Source organism: Oncorhynchus gorbuscha, unplaced genomic scaffold (assembly GCF_021184085.1).
Source record: "Oncorhynchus gorbuscha isolate QuinsamMale2020 ecotype Even-year unplaced genomic scaffold, OgorEven_v1.0 Un_scaffold_724, whole genome shotgun sequence".
Taxonomy (NCBI): domain Eukaryota; kingdom Metazoa; phylum Chordata; class Actinopteri; order Salmoniformes; family Salmonidae; genus Oncorhynchus; species Oncorhynchus gorbuscha.
In genome coordinates this window covers 255,001-274,583 of record NW_025745780.1, presented here as the reverse complement: position 1 = coordinate 274,583, position 19,583 = coordinate 255,001, and the positions used below count along the sequence as shown (strand labels likewise).

Here is a 19,583-nt window from a genome sequence, read left to right as displayed (position 1 = left end):
AGTACATAGACACCCATTAGACAGTACAGTACAGACACCCATTAGACAGTACACTACACAGACACCCATTAGACAGTACAGTACATAGACACCCATTAGACAGTACAGTACAGACACCCATTAGACAGTACAGTACAGACACCCATTAGACAGTACAGTACACAGACACCCATTAGACATTACAGTACAGACACCCATTAGACATTACAGTACAGACACCCAACAACCTTTCCTAAGGTTACATGAAGCCAGGTGTGCCTTACGGTTGACTGGCTGGGGTCTCTGGTTTGGGTGGTCTCTCATGGTGACGCTGGCTGGGATGCTTCCGGAGTCGCTGGAGGTGTTGCTGCTCTGTCTGCTCACCGTGCTGGGAGGGGGCGGGGGGGGTTCGGCCGGGGGGGCAGGGGAGGGGTGGGGAGACGTGGAGGGGCAGGAGGGAGGGGTGTCGGGATGGGGGTGTGGGGATGGGGGGCATGGGGGGCCATGGGTTTGGGGACGTAGTCCGTCCGCTGTTTCTGAGGAGGACAAGAGACGAGGAGACTGTAGTGGTGAACTCAGAACAGATCTAGCCTGGGCCTCCTGAGTGGCGCAGTGGTCTAAGGCACTGCATCGCCGCAGTGCTAGCTGTGCCACTAGAGATTCTGGGTTTGAGTCCAGGCTCTGTCTCAGCCGGCCGCGACCGAGAGACCCATGGGGCAGCGCACAATTGGCCCAGCGTCGTCCGGGTTAGGGTAGGGTTTTGACCGGCTGGGATATCCTTGTCTCATCGCGCACTAGCGACTCCTGTGGCGGGCCGGGTGCAGTGCGCGCTAACCAAGGTTGCCAGGTGCACAGTGTTTCCTCCAACACATTGGTGCGGCTGGCTTCCGGGTTGGATGCACGCTGTGTCAAGAAGCAGTGCTTCTTGGCTGGGTTGTGTTTCGGAGGACGCACGGCCCAAGTCCGTACGGGAGTTGCAGCGATGAGACAAGACTGTAACTACCAATTAGATATCACGAAATTAGGGAGAAAAAGGGGTAAAAAAATATATAATAATCAAAAACAACAGATACAATCATCTCCAACAGAATCCATCCACTGTACTAATATGAAGCAGACGTTGCCTAGTTACCTCGTTCATCTCTCCCAGTAACTGTACTAATATGAAGCAGACGTTGCCTAGTTACCTCGTTCATCTCTCCCAGTAACTGTACTAATATGAAGCAGACGTTGCCTAGCCTCTCCCAGTTACTGTACTAATATGAAGCAGACGTTCATCTCTCATCCTCCCAGTAACTGTACTAATATGAAGCAGACGTTGCCTAGTTACCTCGTTCATCTCTCCCAGTAACTGTACTAATATGAAGCAGACGTTGCCTAGTTACCTCGTTCATCTCTCCCAGTAACTGTACTAATATGAAGCAGACGTTGCCTAGTTACCTCGTTCATCTCTCCCAGTAACTGTACTAATATGAAGCAGACGTTGCCTAGTTACCTCGTTCATCTCTCCCAGTAACTGTACTAATATGAAGCAGACGTTGCCTAGTTACCCATCTCTCCCAGTAACTGTACTAATATGAAGCAGACGTTGCTTAGTTACCTCGTTCAACTCTCCCAGTAATTGCTTGCATGAGGAAATGGGAAAAAAAACACGGTTGTGAGTTGTTGTACTGTAATTGTCCCACCGCAAACTCACTCAGGTGCAAAGACAACTGACAAGAAACCTCAAAACCACGGCACATTGACAAGGTGGTGGTAATATGGTTCATATGAAACCACAGCACATTGACAAGGTGGTGGTAATATGGTTCAGATGAAACCACAAGGTGGAGGATATAGAGGGAGGGAATCTAGACGTCTAACATGGAAGAGAGACAGATCCCTCCACTAGCTCGGCTAGAGGGGAAACTGATACACTACAGAGGGAATCTAGACGTCTATAACATGGAAGGGAGACAGATCCCTCCACTAGCTCGGCTACAGGGGAAACTGATACACTACAGAGGGAATCTAGACGGAATCTAGACGTAACATGGAAGAGAGACAGATCCCTCCACTAGCTCGGCTACAGGGGAAACTGATACACTACAGAGGGAATCTAGACGTCTATAACATGGAAGAGAGACAGATCCCTCCACTAGCTCGGCTACAGGGGAAACTGATACACTACAGAGGGAATCTAGACGTCTATAACATGGAAGAGAGACAGATCCCTCCACTAGCTCGGCTACAGGGATACACTACAGAAACATGGAAGGAGACACACTACAGAGGGAATCTAGACGTCTATAACATGGAAGAGAGACAGATCCCTCCACTAGCTCGGCTACAGGGGAAACTGATACACTACAGAGGGAATCTAGACGTCTATAACATGGAAGGAGACAGATCCCTCCACTAGCTCGGCTACAGGGGAAACTGATACACTACAGAGGGAATCTAGACGTCTATAACATGGAAGGGAGACAGATCCCTCCACTAGCTCGGCTACAGGGGAAACTGATACACTACAGAGGGAATCTAGACGTCTATAACATGGAAGAGAGACAGATCCCTCCACTAGCTCGGCTACAGGGGAAACTGATACACTACAGAGGGAATCTAGACGTCTATAACATGGAAGGGAGACAGATCCCTCCACTAGCTCGGCTACAGGGGAAACTGATACACTACAGAGGGAATCTAGACGTCTATAACATGGAAGAGAGACAGATCCCTCCACTAGCTCGGCTACAGGGGAAACTGATACACTACAGAGGGAATCTAGACGTCTATAACATGGAAGGGAGACAGATCCCTCCACTAGCTCGGCTACAGGGGAAACTGATACACTACAGAGGGAATCTAGACGTCTATAACATGGAAGAGAGACAGATCCCTCCACTAGCTCGGCTACAGGGGAAACTGATACACTACAGAGGGAATCTAGACGTCTATAACATGGAAGGAGACAGATCCCTCCACTAGCTCGGCTACAGCTCGGCTACAGGAGGGACTGATACACTACTGATACACTCCACTAGCTCACAGAGGGAATCTAGACGTCTATAACATGGAACGGAGCCAGATCCCTCCACTAGCTCGGCTACAGGGGAAACTAAAACACTACAGACTGCAGGAGGTTAGGGCCGGCTCCAACTGCAGAAGGTTAGGGCCGGCTCCGACTGCAGGAGGTTAGGGCCACCAGAAGGTTAGGGGCCGGCTCCGACTGCAGGAGGTTAGGGCCTGCTCCGACTGCAGAAGGTTAGGGCCGGCTCCGACTGCATGTGTGGGTATGGAAGTGGGTAAACAGACTCGTGAGCCACTGCAGCACCCTCATGATAAGTTCAGATTTTTGTGGCCCCCATCAAAGCTGCCCATCACTGCACTAAAGGCACTCAGCACACAGAGCCATTCTAACCCAGAGCCATATATATAATATATACAGTATGACTCTGGTCCAACCAACCATACCTTGAACAACTCAAACTCCTTCTTTGGCATCATTAGCTTTATGTGAAAGACAAAGAGGAGCAGGTGGAATGGAGACAGACAGACAGACAGACAGACAGACAGACAGACAGACAGACAGACAGACAGACAGACAGACAGACAGACAGACAGACACCGACAGGCCGACAGACAGACAGAGACAGGTTACAGACAGGTTGCAGACAGACAGACAGACAGACAGACAGACAGACAGACAGACAGACAGACAGACAGACAGACAGACAGACAGACAGACAGACAGACAGACAGACAGACAGACAGACAGACAGACAGACAGACAGACAGACAGGTTACAGACAGGCAGACAGACAGACAGACAGACAGACAGACAGACAGACAGACAGACAGACAGACAGACAGACAGACAGACAGACAGACACAGACAGACAGACAGACAGACAGACAGACAGACAGACAGACAGACAGACAGACAGACAGACAGACAGACAGACAGACAGACAGACAGACAGACAGACAGACAGACAGACAGACAGACAGACAGACAGACAGACAGACAGACAGACAGACAGACAGACAGACAGACAGACAGACAGACAGACAGAGATGAATATGAGATGTATGACAGGGACATGATTTAATGGCTGATGAGATGCTTTACTCTGTCAATAGGACTGGTGAACATGTCGTGGAGGAGTCTACAGTCGTGGCAAAATGTTTTGAGACACAGATATTCATTTTCACAAAGTCTCCCTCAGTGTCTTCAGATATTGTCAGATGTTACTATGGATACTGAAGTATAATTACAAGCATTTCATAAGCGTCAAAGGCTTTTATTGACAGTTACATGAATTTGATGCAAAGAGTCAATATTTGCAGTGTTGACCCTTCTTTTTCAAGACCTCTGCAATCCACCCTGGCATGCTGTCAATCAACTTCTGGGCCACTTCCTGACTGATAGCAGCCCATTCTTCCATAATCAATGCTTGGAGTTTGTCAGAATTTGTGTGTTTTTGTTTGTCCACCACCTCTTGAGGATTGACCACAAGTTCTCAATGGGATTAAGGTTTGGGGAGTTTCCGGGCCATGGACCCGAGCCACTTAGTTATCACTTTTGCCTTATGACAAGGTGCTCCATCATGCTGGAAAAGGCATTGTTCATCACCAAACTGTTCCTGGATGGTTGGGAGAAGTTGCTCTCGGAGGATGTGTTGGTACCATTCTTTATTCATGGGTGTGTTTTTAGGCAAAATTGTGAGTGAGCCCACTCCCTTGGCTGAGAAGCAACCCCACACATGAATGGTCTCAGGATGCTTTACTGTTGGCATGAAACAGGACTGATGGTAGCGCTCACCTTGTCTTCTCCGGACAAGCTTTATTTCCGGATGCCCCAAACAATCGGAAAGGGGATTCAGAGAAAATGACTTTACCTCAGTCCTCAGCAGTCCAATCCCTGTACCTTTTGCAGTATATCAGTCTGTCCCTGATGTTTTTCCTGGAGAGAAGTGGCTTCTTTGCTGCCCTTCTTGACACCAGGCCATCCTCCAAAAGTCTTTGCCTCACTGTGCGTGCAGATGCACTCACACCTGCCTGCTGCCATTCCTGAGCAAGCTCTGTACTGGTGGTGCCCCGATCCCGCAGCTGAATCAACTTTAGGAGACGGTACTTGCGCTTGCTGGACTTTATTGGGCGCCCTGAAGCCTTCTTCACAACAATTGGACCGCTCTTCTTGAAGTTCTTGATGATCCGATAAATGGTTGATTTAGGTGCAATCTTACTGGCAGCAATATCCTTGCCTGTGAAGCACTTTTTGTGCAAAGCAATGATGATGGCATGTGTTTCCTTGCAGGTAACCATGGTTGACAGAGGAAGACCAATGATTCCAAGCACCACCCTCTTGAAGCTTCCAGTGTGTTCATCGAACTCAATCAGCATGACAGAGTGATCTCAAGCATTGTCCTCGTCGACACTCACACCTGTGTTAACGAGAGAATCACTGACATGATGTCAGCTGGTCCTTTTGTGGCAGGGCTGAAATGCAGTGGAAATGTTTTGGGGGGATTCAGTTCATTTGCATAGCAAAGAGGGACTTTGCAATTAATTGCAATTCCTCTGATCACTCTTCATAACATTCTGGAGTATATGCAAATTGCCATCATACAAACTGAGGCAGCAGACTTGAATATTAATATTTGAGTCATTCTCAAAACATTTGGCCACGACTGTATTATTTTACTCTATCAACATGACTAATATTAACATAGAAATGCTGAGAATATCAATACCTTATTCAGAGACACCGTCCAGGGACTCACCTGTATAGTATGGCTATAGATGGGTTCCCCCCGCACCGTGACGTCCACAGCCTTGGTGACCTCCAGGATGTTGTTTGGCACATAACCAGACGCCCCGGAGCAGTTACACACTTTCCACCACTGCTTCCTGTCATCCAGCACCTGACCAGGATTACCAGGGTTACCAGGGGGAGAATTGGTTACAGTGTGTTGTAGATGGACCTGACCAGGGTTACCAGGGGGAGGATTGGTTACAGTGTGTTGTATATGGACCTGACCAGGGTTACCAGGGGGAGGATTGGTTACAGTGTGTTGTAGATGGACCAGGGGGAGGATTACCAGGGGTTGTAGATGATTGGTTACAGTGTGTTGTAGATGGACCAGGGTTACCAGGGGGAGGATTGGTTACAGTGTGTTGTAGATGAACCAGGGTTACCAGGGTTACCAGGGGGAGGATTGGTTACAGTGTGTTGTAGATGGACCTGACCAGGGTTACCAGGGTTGTAGATGGACCAGGGGGGAGGATTGGTTACAGTGTGTTGTAGATGGACCTGACCAGGGTTACCAGGGGGGGAGGATTGGTTACAGTGTGTTGTATATGGACCTGACCAGGGTTACCAGGGGAGGAGGTTATTGGATGGACCAGGGTTACAGTGTGTTGTAGATGGACCAGGGTTACCAGGGGGAGGATTGGTTACAGTGTGTTGTAGATGGACCAGGGTTACCAGGGGGAGGATTGGTTACAGTGTGTTGTAGATGGAACCAGGGTTACCAGGGTTACCAGGGTTACCAGGGGAGGATTGGTTACAGTGTGTTGTAGATGGACAGGGGGGGAGGATTGGTTACAGTGTGTTGTAGATGGACCTTACCAGGGGAGGATTGGTTACAGTGTGTTGTAGATGGACCAGGGTTACCAGGGGGAGGATTGGTTACAGTGTGTTGTAGATGGACCAGGGTTACCAGGGGAGGATTGGTTACAGTGTGTTGTAGATGGACCTGACCAGGGTTACCAGGGGAGGATTGGTTACAGTGTGTTGTAGATGGACCAGGGTTACCAGGGGAGGATTGGTTACAGTGTGTTGTAGATGGACCAGGGTTACCAGGGGGAGGATTGGTTACAGTGTGTTGTAGATGGACCAGGGTTACCAGGGGGAGGATTGGTTACAGTGTGTTGTAGATGGACCACCAGGGTTACCAGGGGAGGATTGGTTACAGTGTTGTAGATGGACCTGTACCAGGGGGAGGATTGGACAGTGTGTTGTAGATGGACCTGACCAGGGTTACCAGGGGAGGATTGGTTACAGTGTGATGGACCTGACCAGGGTTACCAGGGGGAGGATTGGTTAGTGTGTTGTAGATGGACCAGGGTTACCAGGGGGAGGATTGGTTACAGTGTGTTGTAGATGGACCCAGGGTTACCAGGGGGGGAGGATTGGTTACAGTGTGTTGTAGATGGACCAGGGTTACCAGGGGAGGATTGGTTACAGTGTGTTGTAGATGGACCTGACCAGGGGAGGATTGGTTACAGTGTGTTGTAGATGGACCTGACCAGGGTTACCAGGGGGAGGATTGGTTACAGTGTGTTGTAGATGGACCAGGGTTACCAGGGGAGGATTGGTTACAGTGTGTTGTAGATGGACCAGGGTTACCAGGGGAGGATTGGTTACAGTGTGTTGTAGATGGACCAGGGTTACCAGGGGAGGATTGGTTACAGTGTGTTGTAGATGGACCTGACCAGGGTTACCAGGGGGAGGATTGGTTACAGTGTGTTGTAGATGGACCTGACCAGGGTTACCAGGGGGAGGATTGGTTACAGTGTGTTGTAGATGGACCTGACCAGGGTTACCAGGGGAGGAGGTGTGTTGTATTGGTTACAGTGTGTTGTAGATGGACCAGGGTTACCAGGGGGAGGATTGGTTACAGTGTGTTGTAGATGGACCAGGGTTACCAGGGGAGGATTGGTTACAGTGTGTTGTAGATGGACCAGGGTTACCAGGGGGAGGATTGGTTACAGTGTGTTGTAGATGGACCAGGGTTACCAGGGGGAGGATTGGTTACAGTGTGTTGTAGATGGACCTGACCAGGGTTACCAGGGGGAGGATTGGTTACAGTGTGTTGTAGATGGACCTGACCAGGGTTACCAGTTACAGTGTGTTGTAGATGTGGACCTGACCAGGGTTACCAGGGGGAGGATTGGTTACAGTGTGTTGTAGATGGACCTGACCAGGGTTGGTTACAGTGTGTTGTAGATGGACAGGGTTACCAGGGGGAGGATTGGTTACAGTGTGTTGTAGATGGACCAGGGTTACCAGGGAGAGGATTGGTTACAGTGTGTTGTAGATGGACCAGGGTTACCAGGGGGAGGATTGGTTACAGTGTGTTGTAGATGGACCAGGGTTACCAGGGGGAGGATTGGTTACAGTGTGTTGTAGATGGACCTGACCAGGGTTACCAGGGGGAGGATTGGTTACAGTGTGTTGTAGATGGACCAGGGTTACCAGGGGAGGATTGGTTACAGTGTGTTGTAGATGGACCAGGGTTACCAGGGGAGGATTGGTTACAGTGTGTTGTAGATGGACCTGACCAGGGTTACCAGGGGGGGAGGATTGGTTACAGTGTGTTGTAGATGGACCAGGGTTACCAGGGGGAGGATTGGTTACAGTGTGTTGTAGATGGACCAGGGTTACCAGGATGGACCAGGGGGTAGATGTGGTTAAACCAATGACTGTGTTGTAGATATGACCAGGGTTACCAGGGGGAGGATTGGTTACAGTGTGTTGTAGATGGACCATTACCAGGGGAGGATTGGTTACAGTGTGTTGTAGATGGACCAGGGTGACACCAGGGTTACTTGGTTACATGTCCTGATTACCAGTTGAAGTGGCAACCAGGGGAGGATTGGTTAGTGGTTGTAGATGGACCATTTGAAGACAAAGGGGAGGATTGGTTACATCTGTTACCAGGGGAGGATTGGTTACAGTGTGTTGTAGATGGACCTGACCAGGGTTACCAGGGGAGGATTGGTTACAGTGTGTTGTAGATGGACACCAGGGTTACCAGGGGGAGGATTGGTTACTCCACCAGGGGAGGATTGGTTACAGTGTGTTGTAGATGGACCAGGGTTACCAGGGGAGGATTGGTTACAGTGTGTTGTAGATGGACCAGGGTTACCAGGGGAGGATTGGTTACAGTGTGTTGTAGATGGACCAGGGTTACCAGGGGAGGATTGGTTACAGTGTGTTGTAGATGGACCTGACAGGGTTACCAGGGGGAGGATTGGTTACAGTGTGTTGTAGATGGACCTGACCAGGGTTACCAGGGGGAGGATTGGTTACAGTGTGTTGTACCAGGGTTACCAGGGGAGGATTGGTTACAGTGTGTTGTAGATGGACCAGGGTTACCAGGGGGAGGATTGGTTACAGTGTGTTGTAGATGGACCAGGGTTACCAGGGGAGGATTGGTTACAGTGTGTTGTAGATGGACCTGACCAGGGTTACCAGGGGAGGATTGGTTACAGTGTGTTGTAGATGGACCAGGGTTACCAGGGGGAGGATTGGTTACAGGTGTTGTAGATGGACCAGGGTTACCAGGGGAGGATTGGTTACAGTGTGTTGTAGATGGACCAGTTACCAGGGGGAGGATTGGTTACAGTGTGTTGTAGATGGACCTGACCAGGGTTACCAGGGGGAGGATTGGTTACAGTGTGTTGTAGATGGACCAGGGTTACCAGGGGGAGGATTGGTTACAGTGTGTTGTAGATGGACCAGGGTTACCAGGGGGAGGATTGGTTACAGTGTGTTGTAGATGGACCAGGGTTACCAGGGGGAGGATTGGTTACAGTGTGTTGTAGATGGACCTGACCAGGGTTACCAGGGGGAGGATTGGTTACAGTGTGTTGTAGATGGACCTGACCAGGGTTACCAGGGGGAGGATTGGTTACAGTGTGTTGTAGATGGACCTGACCAGGGTTACCAGGGGGAGGATTGGTTACAGTGTGTTGTAGATGGACCTGACCAGGGTTACCAGGGGGAGGATTGGTTACAGTGTGTTGTAGATGGACAGGTTACCAGGGGAGGATTGGTTAACTCAGGGTTACCAGGGGAGGATTGGTTACAGTGTGTTGTAGATGGACCTCCTTACCAGGGGGAGGATTGGTTACAGTGTGTTGTAGATGGACCAGGGTTACCAGGGGGAGGATTGGTTACAGTGTGTTGTAGATGGACCTGACCAGGGTTACCAGGGGGAGGATTGGTTACAATGTGTTGTAGATGGACCAGGGTTACCAGGGGGAGGATTGGTTACAGTGTGTTGTAGATGGACCAGGGTTACCAGGGGAGGATTGGTTACAGTGTGTGTTGTAGATGGACCTGGGGGACCAGTGGTTACCAGGGGGGGAGGATTGGTAACAGTGTGTTGTAGATGGACCAGGGTTACCAGGGGAGGATTGGTTACAGTGTGTTGTAGATGGACCTGACTCCAGGGGGAGATGTGGTTAAACCAATGACTGTATATGAATCGACAAAGCCATCGATCCCATGACACCACTCATTCCTATGTGAAGTGGCAATAGGGCATTTGAAGACAAAGTCATCTGTTAAGATGGCTTCCGATGGATACGTAACATGCTCACAGTTTGAGCTTTGCGAGAAAGTGACGTTGCAGGCTAACTCAATGCTGCCTCCTCTTATTGACCGGGGTACTGCAGGCTAACTCAGTGCTGCCTCCTCACATTGACCGGGGTACTGCAGGCTAACTCAGTGCTGCCTCCTCTCATTGACCGGGGTACTGCAGGCTAACTCAGTACTGCCTCCTCACATTGACCGGGGTACTGCAGGCTAACTCAGTGCTGCCTCCTCTCATTGACCGGGGTACTGCAGGCTAACTCAGTGCTGCCTCCTCACATTGACCGGGGTACTGCAGGCTAACTCAGTGCTGCCTCCTCTCATTGACCGGGGTACTGCAGGCTAACTCAGTGCTGCCTCCACTAATTGACCGGGGTACTGCAGGCTAACTCAGTGCTGCCTCCTCTCATTGACCGGGGTACTACAGGCTAACTCAGTGCTGCCTCCTCACATTGACCGGGGTACTGCAGGCTAACTCAGTGCTGCCTCCTCACATTGACCGGGGTACTGCAGGCTAACTCAGTGCTGCCTCCTCACATTGACCGGGGTACTGCAGGCTAACTCAGTGCTGCCTCCTCTTATTGACCGGGTTACTGCAGGCTAACTCAGTGCTGCCTCCTCTTATTGACCGGGGTACTGTAGGCTAACTCAGTGCTGCCTCCTCTTATTGACCGGGGTACTGCAGGCTAACTCAGTGCTGCCTCCTCACATTGACCGGGGTACTGCAGGCTAACTCAGTGCTGCCTCCTCTTATTGACCGGGGTACTGCAGGCTAACTCAGTGCTGCCTCCTCTCATTGACCGGGGTACTGCAGGCTAACTCAGTGCTGCCTCCTCTCATTGACCGGGGTACTGCAGGCTAACTCAGTGCTGCCTCCTCTCATTGACCGGGGTACTGCAGGCTAACTCAGTGCTGCCTCCTCTCATTGACCGGGGTACTGCAGGCTAACTCAGTGCTGCCTCCTCTTATTGACCGGGGTACTGCAGGCTAACTCAGTGCTGCCTCCTCTCATTGACCGGGTTACTGCAGGCTAACTCAGTGCTGCCTCCTCTTATTGACCGGGGTACTGCAGGCTAACTCAGTGCTGCCTCCTCTTATTGACCGGGGTACTGCAGGCTAACTCAGTGCTGCCTCCTCTCATTGACCGGGTTACTGCAGGCTAACTCAGTGCTGCCTCCTCTCATTGACCGGGGTACTGTAGGCTAACTCAGTGCTGCCTCCTCTTATTGACCGGGGTACTGCAGGCTAACTCAGTGCTGCCTCCTCTTATTGACCGGGGTACTGCAGGCTAACTCAGTGCTGCCTCCTCTTATTGACCGGGGTACTGCAGGCTAACTCAGTGCTGCCTCCTCTGATTGACCGGGGTACTGCAGGCTAACTCAGTGCTGCCTCCTCTCATTGACCGGGGTACTGCAGGCTAACTCAATGCTGCCTCCTCTCATTGACCGGGGTACTGCAGGCTAACTCAGTGCTGCCTCCTCTTATTGACCGGGGTACTGTAGGCTAACTCAGTGCTGCCTCCTCTTATTGACCGGGGTACTGCAGGCTAACTCAGTGCTGCCTCCTCTGATTGACCGGGGTACTGCAGGCTAACTCAGTGCTGCCTCCTCTCATTGACCGGGGTACTGCAGGCTAACTCAGTGCTGCCTCCTCTCATTGACCGGGGTACTGCAGGCTAACTCAATGCTGCCTCCTCTCATTGACCGGGGTACTGCAGGCTAACTCAGTGCTGCCTCCTCTCATTGACCGGGGTACTGCATGCTAACTCAGTGCTGCCTCCTCTCATTGACCGGGGTACTGCAGGCTAACTCAGTGCTGCCTCCTCTGATTGACCGGGGTACTGCAGGCTAACTCAGTGCTGCCTCCTCTGATTGACCGGGGTACTGCAGGCTAACTCAGTGCTGCCTCCTCTCATTGACCGGGGTACTGCAGGCTAACTCAGTGCTGCCTCCTCTCATTGACCGGGGTACTGCAGGCTAACTCAGTGCTGCCTCCTCTGATTGACCGGGGTACTGCAGGCTAACTCAGTGCTGCCTCCTCTGATTGACCGGGGTACTGCAGGCTAACTCAGTGCTGCCTCCTCTCATTGACCGGGGTACTGCAGGCTAACTCAGTGCTGCCTCCTCTCATTGACCGGGGTAATGCAGGCTAACTCAGTGCTGCCTCTCATTGACCGGGGTACTGCAGGCTAACTCAGTGCTGCCTCCTCTCATTGACCGGGGTACTGCAGGCTAACTCAGTGCTGCCTCCTCTGATTGACCGGGGTAATGCAGGCTAACTCAGTGCTGCCTCTCATTGACCGGGGTACTGCAGGCTAACTCAGTGCTGCCTCCTCTCATTGACCGGGGTACTGCAGGCTAACTCAGTGCTGCCTCCTCTGATTGACTGGGGTACTGCAGGCTAACTCAGTGCTGCCTCCTCTGATTGACTGGGGTACTGCAGGCTGCCATTAGCAACTAAATGATCCTTCAAACTTCTTCCGTGTGTGATTTTAAACTAATCGGCTCAAGAACATACATCTGGTGTAATAGAGGTATTTACTGGTAACATGATTGTGTTCGATTTTTTATTTTATTTACACTAAGATTAACCACAAAGCCATTTTCCCATTCACTATACTGCGGTATCCCATTTTCTGCAAACAATGCCTACAGTACCGCGGTCGGCCATGAACTTTGTGGGCTTCATCGAGAGGGGGCAATCGTTCTCCCCTGGGGTCAAACATTGAGCACAACATGTGTCTGTGCTCTCCACTGCCATCTAGTGGTTCTTGTCGTAAAATGAGTGTTCTCGTGATCGACACAAGACAACATTGGTGAAACAAAGACGTTCATAACTATGTGCCGTGACGCAGGGTCTGAAACAACAGTCTTTACTATTCTGGGGTTATTACACTGACGTTACATGTTGCAGTGAGCCTTCGTGTTAAATGTTTGGGTTAACCGTTCCTTACCTCCACAACCTCGTCCTGTACCAATGACAGCTCCGTGTTGTTTCTGGCCACGAAGTCATACTTGGATTTGGCAAACAGTTTCGGCTGACCTCTGCTGCCGTGGGCATCGTAGTTCCTGTTCACGTCAGAGGTTAAGAGGTCAGGGGTTAGACGGATGGACTAACAGTAGAACTGATACACTGAGGATGAATGTACATGTCGTATCCAATCATATCATCATCCAAAACCACAACATGCGTTGTGCACAACAGACCAAGCACATCTCAACGTCCAAAAAACCCACAGTACAGTACGACACTACAGGAGACACACTGCACGGTGTGGTGGTACAAGCTACATGCTTATGGACATGACTGAACTGGGATAAAGCCAAACATGGACCACAGACACCGACATGCTACTGCTACTGACTGTCCCAGCCGAGGAGAAGTGGCCCAACTTTAACATCAGAGGTTAGAGAAAGAACAGAGGTAGAGGGAGAGGATAGAGGGGGCTGTGATTGATCCAGATTACCCCTAGCACCCAGAGTTGTGATGTTTTTATTTACAGTAGAACATTATAGAGTCAGAGTGTTAGAGAAAGAACAGAGGTAGAGGGAGAGGATAGAGGGGGCTGTGATTGATCCAGATTACCCCTAGCACCCAGAGTTGTGATGTTTTTATATACAGTAGAACATTATAGAGTCAGAGTGTTAGCCTGTTAACCCCTAAGAGGATAAGAACGGAGGATGAGAATCCCAATGGAAAGGAGACAACACTGTGAATACAGACACAATGTAAGAGGATCCGGTGTGAACCAATAGGGGAGAGTAAGAGATGAGATTGGCAGATTCTACACCAGTAGGAAATAACTACTTCCTGTCCCTCATGCTGCTACCTTTAGCCAGCTAGCTACTACCTGACGCTCATTATGTTTATTCAACCGTTAGATAGCTAGCTACTCACTGGGATGTGCTATTTATTCAATCCTTAGTTTGCTACTTCCTGGGATGTGATGTTTATTCAATTGTTGTTAGCTACTTCCTGCGATGTGATGTTTCTTCAATCGTTAGCTAGCTAGCTACTCACTGGGATGTGATGTTTATTCTACAGTTACCTAGCTACTTCCTGGGATGTGATGTTTATTATACAGTTAGCTAGCTACTTCCTGGGATGTGATGTTTATTCTACAGCTAGCTAGCTACTTCCTGGGATGTGATGTTTATTCTACAGCTAGCTAGCTACTCACTGGGATGTGATGTTTATTCTACAGTTAGCTAGCTACTTCCTGGGATGTGATGTTTATTCAATCGTTAGTTAGCTACTTCCTGGGATGTGATGTTTATTCAATTGTTGTTAGCTACTTCCTGCGATGTGATGTTTCTTCAATCGTTAGCTAGCTAGCTACTCACTGGGATGTGATGTTTATTTAATTGTTAGCTAGCTACTTCCTGGGATGTGATGTTTCTTCAATCGTTAGCTAGCTAGCTACTCACTGGGATGTGATGTTTATTCTACAGTTACCTAGCTACTTCCTGGGATGTGATGTTTATTCTACAGTTAGCTAGCTACTTCCTGGGATGTGATGTTTATTCTACAGCTAGCTAGCTACTTCCTGGGATGTGATGTTTATTCTACGGCTAGCTAGCTACTCACTGGGATGTGATGTTTATTCTACAGTTAGCTAGCTACTCACTGGGATGTGATATTTATTCAATCGTTAGTTAGCTACTTCCTGGGATGTGATGTTTATTCAATTGTTGTTAGCTACTTCCTGCGATGTGATGTTTCTTCAATCGTTAGCTAGCTAGCTACTCACTGGGATGTGATGTTTATTCTACAGGTACCTAGCTACTTCCTGGGATGTGATGTTTATTCTACAGTTAGCTAGCTACTTCCTGGGATGTGATGTTTATTCTACAGCTAGCTAGCTACTTCCTGGGATGTGATGTTTATTCTACAGCTAGCTAGCTACTCACTGGGATGTGATGTTTATTCTACAGTTACCTAGCTACTTCCTGGGATGTGATATTTATTAAATCGTTAGCTAGCTAGCTACTCACTGGGATGTGATGTTTATTTAATTGTTAGCTAGCTACTTCCTGGGATGTGATGTTTATTCAATCGTTAGCTAGCTAGCTACTACCTGGGATGTGATGTTTATTCTACAGTTAGCTAGCTACTACCTGGGATGTGATGTTTATTTTCACAGTTACCTTGCTACTTCCTGGGATGTGATATTTATTCAATCGTTAGCTAGCTAGCTACTCACTGGGATGTGATGTTTATTCTACAGTTAGCTAGCTACTTCCTAGGATGTGATGTTTATTTTCACAGTTACCTAGCTACTTCCTGGGATGTGATATTTATTCAATCGTTAGCTAGCTAGCTACTCACTGGGATGTGATGTTTATTCTACAGTTAGCTAGCTACTTCCTGGGATGTGATGTTTATTCTACAGTTAGCTAGCTACTTCCTGGGATGTGATGTTTATTCTACAGTTACCTAGCTACTTCCTGGGATGTGATGTTTATTCTACAGTTAGCAAGCTAGCTACTTCCTGGGATGTGATGTTTATTCTACAGTTAGCAAGCTAGCTACTCACTGGGATGTGATGTTTATTCTACAGTTAGCTAGCTACTTCCTGGGATGTGATGTTTATTCTACAGCTAGCTAGCTACTCACTGGGATGTGATGTTTATTCTTCAGTTACCTAGCTACTTCCTGGGATGTGATGTTTATTCTACAGTTAGCTAGCTACTTCCTGGGATGTGATGTTTATTCTATAGTTAGCAAGCTAGCTACTCACTGGGATGTGATGTTTATTCTACAGTTAGCTAGCTACTTCCTGGGATGTGATGTTTATTTTCACAGTTACTTTGCTACTTCCTGGGATGTGATGTTTATTCAATCGTTAGCTAGCTAGCTATTCACTGGGATGTGATGTTTATTCTACAGTTAGCTAGCTACTTCCTGGGATGTGATGTTTATTCTACAGTTAGCTAGCTAGCTACTCACTGGGATGTGATGTTTATTCTACAGTTAGCTAGCTACTCACTGGGATGTGATGTTTATTCTACAGTTAGCTAGCTACTACCTGGGATGTGATGTTTATTCTACAGTTAGCTAGCTAATTCCTGGGATGTGATGTTTATTCTACAGTTAGCTAGCTACTTCCTGGGATGTGATGTTTATTCTACAGTTAGCTAGCTACTCACTGGGATGTGATGTTTATTCTACAGTTAGCAAGCTAGCTACTTCCTGGGATGTGATGTTTATTCTACAGTTAGCTAGCTACTCACTGGGATGTGATGTTTATTCTACAGTTAGCTAGCTACTCACTGGGATGTGATGTTTATTCTACAGTTAGCTAGCTACTTCCTGGGATGTGATGTTTATTCTACAGGTAGCTAGCTACTTCCTGGGATGTGATGTTTATTCTACAGTTAGCTAGCTACTTCCTGGGATGTGATGTTTATTCTACAGTTAGCTAGCTACTTCCTGGGATGTGATGTTTATTCTACAGTTAGCTAGCTACTTCCTGGGATGTGATATTTATTCTACAGCTAGCTAGCTACTCACTGGGATGTGATGTTTATTCTTCAGTTACCTAGCTACTTCCTGGGATGTGATGTTTATTCTACAGTTAGCTAGCTACTTCCTGGGATGTGATGTTTATTCTACAGTTAGCAAGCTAGCTACTTCCTGGGATGTGATGTTTATTCTACAGGTAGCTAGCTACTCACTGGGATGTGATGTTTATTCTACAGTTAGCTAGCTACTTCCTGGGATGTGATGTTTATTCTACAGTTAGCTAGCTACTTCCTGGGATGTGATGTTTATTCTACAGTTAGCTAGCTACTTCCTGGGATGTGATGTTTATTCTACAGTTAGCTAGCTACTTCCTGGGATGTGATGTTTATTCTACAGTTAGCTAGCTACTTCCTGGGATGTGATATTTATTCTACAGCTAGCTACCTACTCACTGGGATGTGATGTTTATTCTTCAGTTACCTAGCTACTTCCTGGGATGTGATGTTTATTCTACAGTTAGCTAGCTACTTCCTGGGATGTGATGTTTATTCTACAGTTAGCAAGCTAGCTACTCACTGGGATGTGATGTTTATTATACAGTTAGCTAGCTACTTCCTGGGATGTGATGTTTATTTTCACAGTTACCTTGCTACTTCCTGGGATGTGATGTTTATTCAATCGTTAGCTAGCTAGCTATTCACTGGGATGTGATGTTTATTCTACAGTTAGCTAGCTACTTCCTGGGATGTGATGTTTATTCTACAGTTAGCTAGCTAGCTACTCACTGGGATGTGATGTTTATTCTACAGTTAGCTAGCTACTCACTGGGATGTGATGTTTATTCTACAGTTAGCTAGCTACTACCTGGGATGTGATGTTTATTCTACAGTTAGCTAGCTAATTCCTGGGATGTGATGTTTATTCTACAGTTAGCTAGCTACTTCCTGGGATGTGATGTTTATTCTACAGTTAGCTAGCTACTTCCTGGGATGTGATGTTTATTCTACAGTTAGCTAGCTACTTGCTGTGATGTGATGTTTATTCTACAGTTAGCTAGCTACTTCCTGGGATGTGATGTTTATTCTACAGTTAGCAAGCTAGCTACTTCCTGGGATGTGATGTTTATTCTACAGTTAGCTAGCTACTCACTGGGATGTGATGTTTATTCTACAGTTAGCTAGCTACTACCTGGGATGTGATGTTTATTCTACAGTTAGCTAGCTAATTCCTGGGATGTGATGTTTATTCTACAGTTAGCTAGCTACTCACTGGGATGTGATGTTTATTCTACAGTTAGCTAGCTACTTCCTGGGATGTGATGTTTATTCTACAGTTAGCTAGCTACTTCCTGGGATGTGATGTTTATTCTACAGTTAGCTAGCTACTTCCTGGGATGTGATGTTTATTCTACAGGTAGCTAGCTACTTCCTGGGATGTGATGTTTATTCTACAGTTAGCTAGCTACTTCCTGGGATGTGATGTTTATTCTACAGTTAGCTAGCTACTTCCTGGGATGTGATGTTTATTCTACAGTTAGCTAGCTACTTCCTGGGATGTGATGTTTATTCTACAGTTAGCTAGCTACTCACTGGGATGTGATGTTTATTCTACAGTTAGCTAGCTACTACCTGGGATGTGATGTTTATTCTACAGTTAGCTAGCTACTTCCTGGGATGTGATGTTTATTCTACAGTTACCTAGCTACTTCCTGGGATGTGATGTTTATTCTACAGTTAGCTAGCTACTCACTGGGATGTGATGTTTATTCTACAGTTAGCTAGCTACTCACTGGGATGTGATGTTTATTCTACAGTTAGCTAGCTACTTCCTGGGATGTGATGTTTATTCTACAGGTAGCTAGCTACTTCCTGGGATGTGATGTTTATTCTACAGTTAGCAAGCTAGCTACTTCCTGGGATGTGATGTTTATTCTACAGGTAGCTAGCTACTTCCTGGGATGTGATGTTTATTCTACAGTTAGCTAGCTACTTCCTGGGATGTGATGTTTATTCTACAGTTAGCTAGCTAGCTACTCACTGGGATGTGATGTTTATTCTACAGTTAGCTAGCTACTTCCTGGGATGTGATGTTTATTCTCTCTCAGAGAGAGGGAGATGAGATTGGAAGATGCTACAGCAGCAGGAAAGAATATGTTTCCCATTTGAGAGGGGACAGTTTTACAGTTCAGATTTAGAGTAAATGAAGTGTGCCCAGAGGGGCATTGGTTTTATAGACGGTAAAACATGGCCAGTTCTTCAGGGCGTTGGGTTCAGTCAGGTGACCACAGTGTTACCGGTCTACGTGTCGTGAGACGGCCTGGTTGAAGGCCTGCACGGCCGTGCCCTGGTCCGAGAGGTGCATGCGTTTGTAGGCCTTGTTGTCCAATGCATACCCTTGTGAAGACGGGAAGTCCTGTACACCTGGATGCTGAGGGAAACAGATAACACAAACACATCAGCTGAACTCTCAGTTATTATCACTGATCAAGAGACTGTGATCACTGATCAGTGGACTGTCATTATTCATCAATTGACTGTCATTATTGATGAAAATATTGTCATTACTGATGAAGGGACTGTCATTACTGATGAAGGGACTGTCATTACTGATGAAGGGACTGTCATTACTGATGAAGGGACTGTCATTACTGATGAAGGGACTGTCATTACTGATGAAGGGACTGTCATTACTGATGAAGGGACTGTCATTATTGATGAAGGGACTGTCATTATTGATGAAGGGACTGTCATTACTGATGAAGGGACTGTCATTA

General features: G+C 47.8%; 1 protein-coding gene across 1 annotated transcript in view; it reads right to left on the bottom strand.

Annotated features, from left to right (window-relative positions):
- Nucleotides 1-19,583, bottom strand: part of LOC124019920 (epidermal growth factor receptor kinase substrate 8-like) — a gene marked incomplete at its 5' end in the record, with an annotated part of 181,377 nt that overhangs the window by 18,651 nt on the left and 143,143 nt on the right. Inside the window, 7 exons of the mRNA XM_046335367.1 lie at nt 364-515; nt 1,580-1,603; nt 3,433-3,468; nt 5,745-5,885; nt 13,299-13,413; nt 19,104-19,230; nt 19,375-19,583. The exon at nt 19,375-19,583 is cut by the window's right edge and continues 157 nt beyond it. Coding sequence (XP_046191323.1) covers nt 364-515; nt 1,580-1,603; nt 3,433-3,468; nt 5,745-5,885; nt 13,299-13,413; nt 19,104-19,230; nt 19,375-19,583 — 804 coding nt within the window. The remainder of the gene's footprint in view (nt 1-363; nt 516-1,579; nt 1,604-3,432; nt 3,469-5,744; nt 5,886-13,298; nt 13,414-19,103; nt 19,231-19,374) is intronic.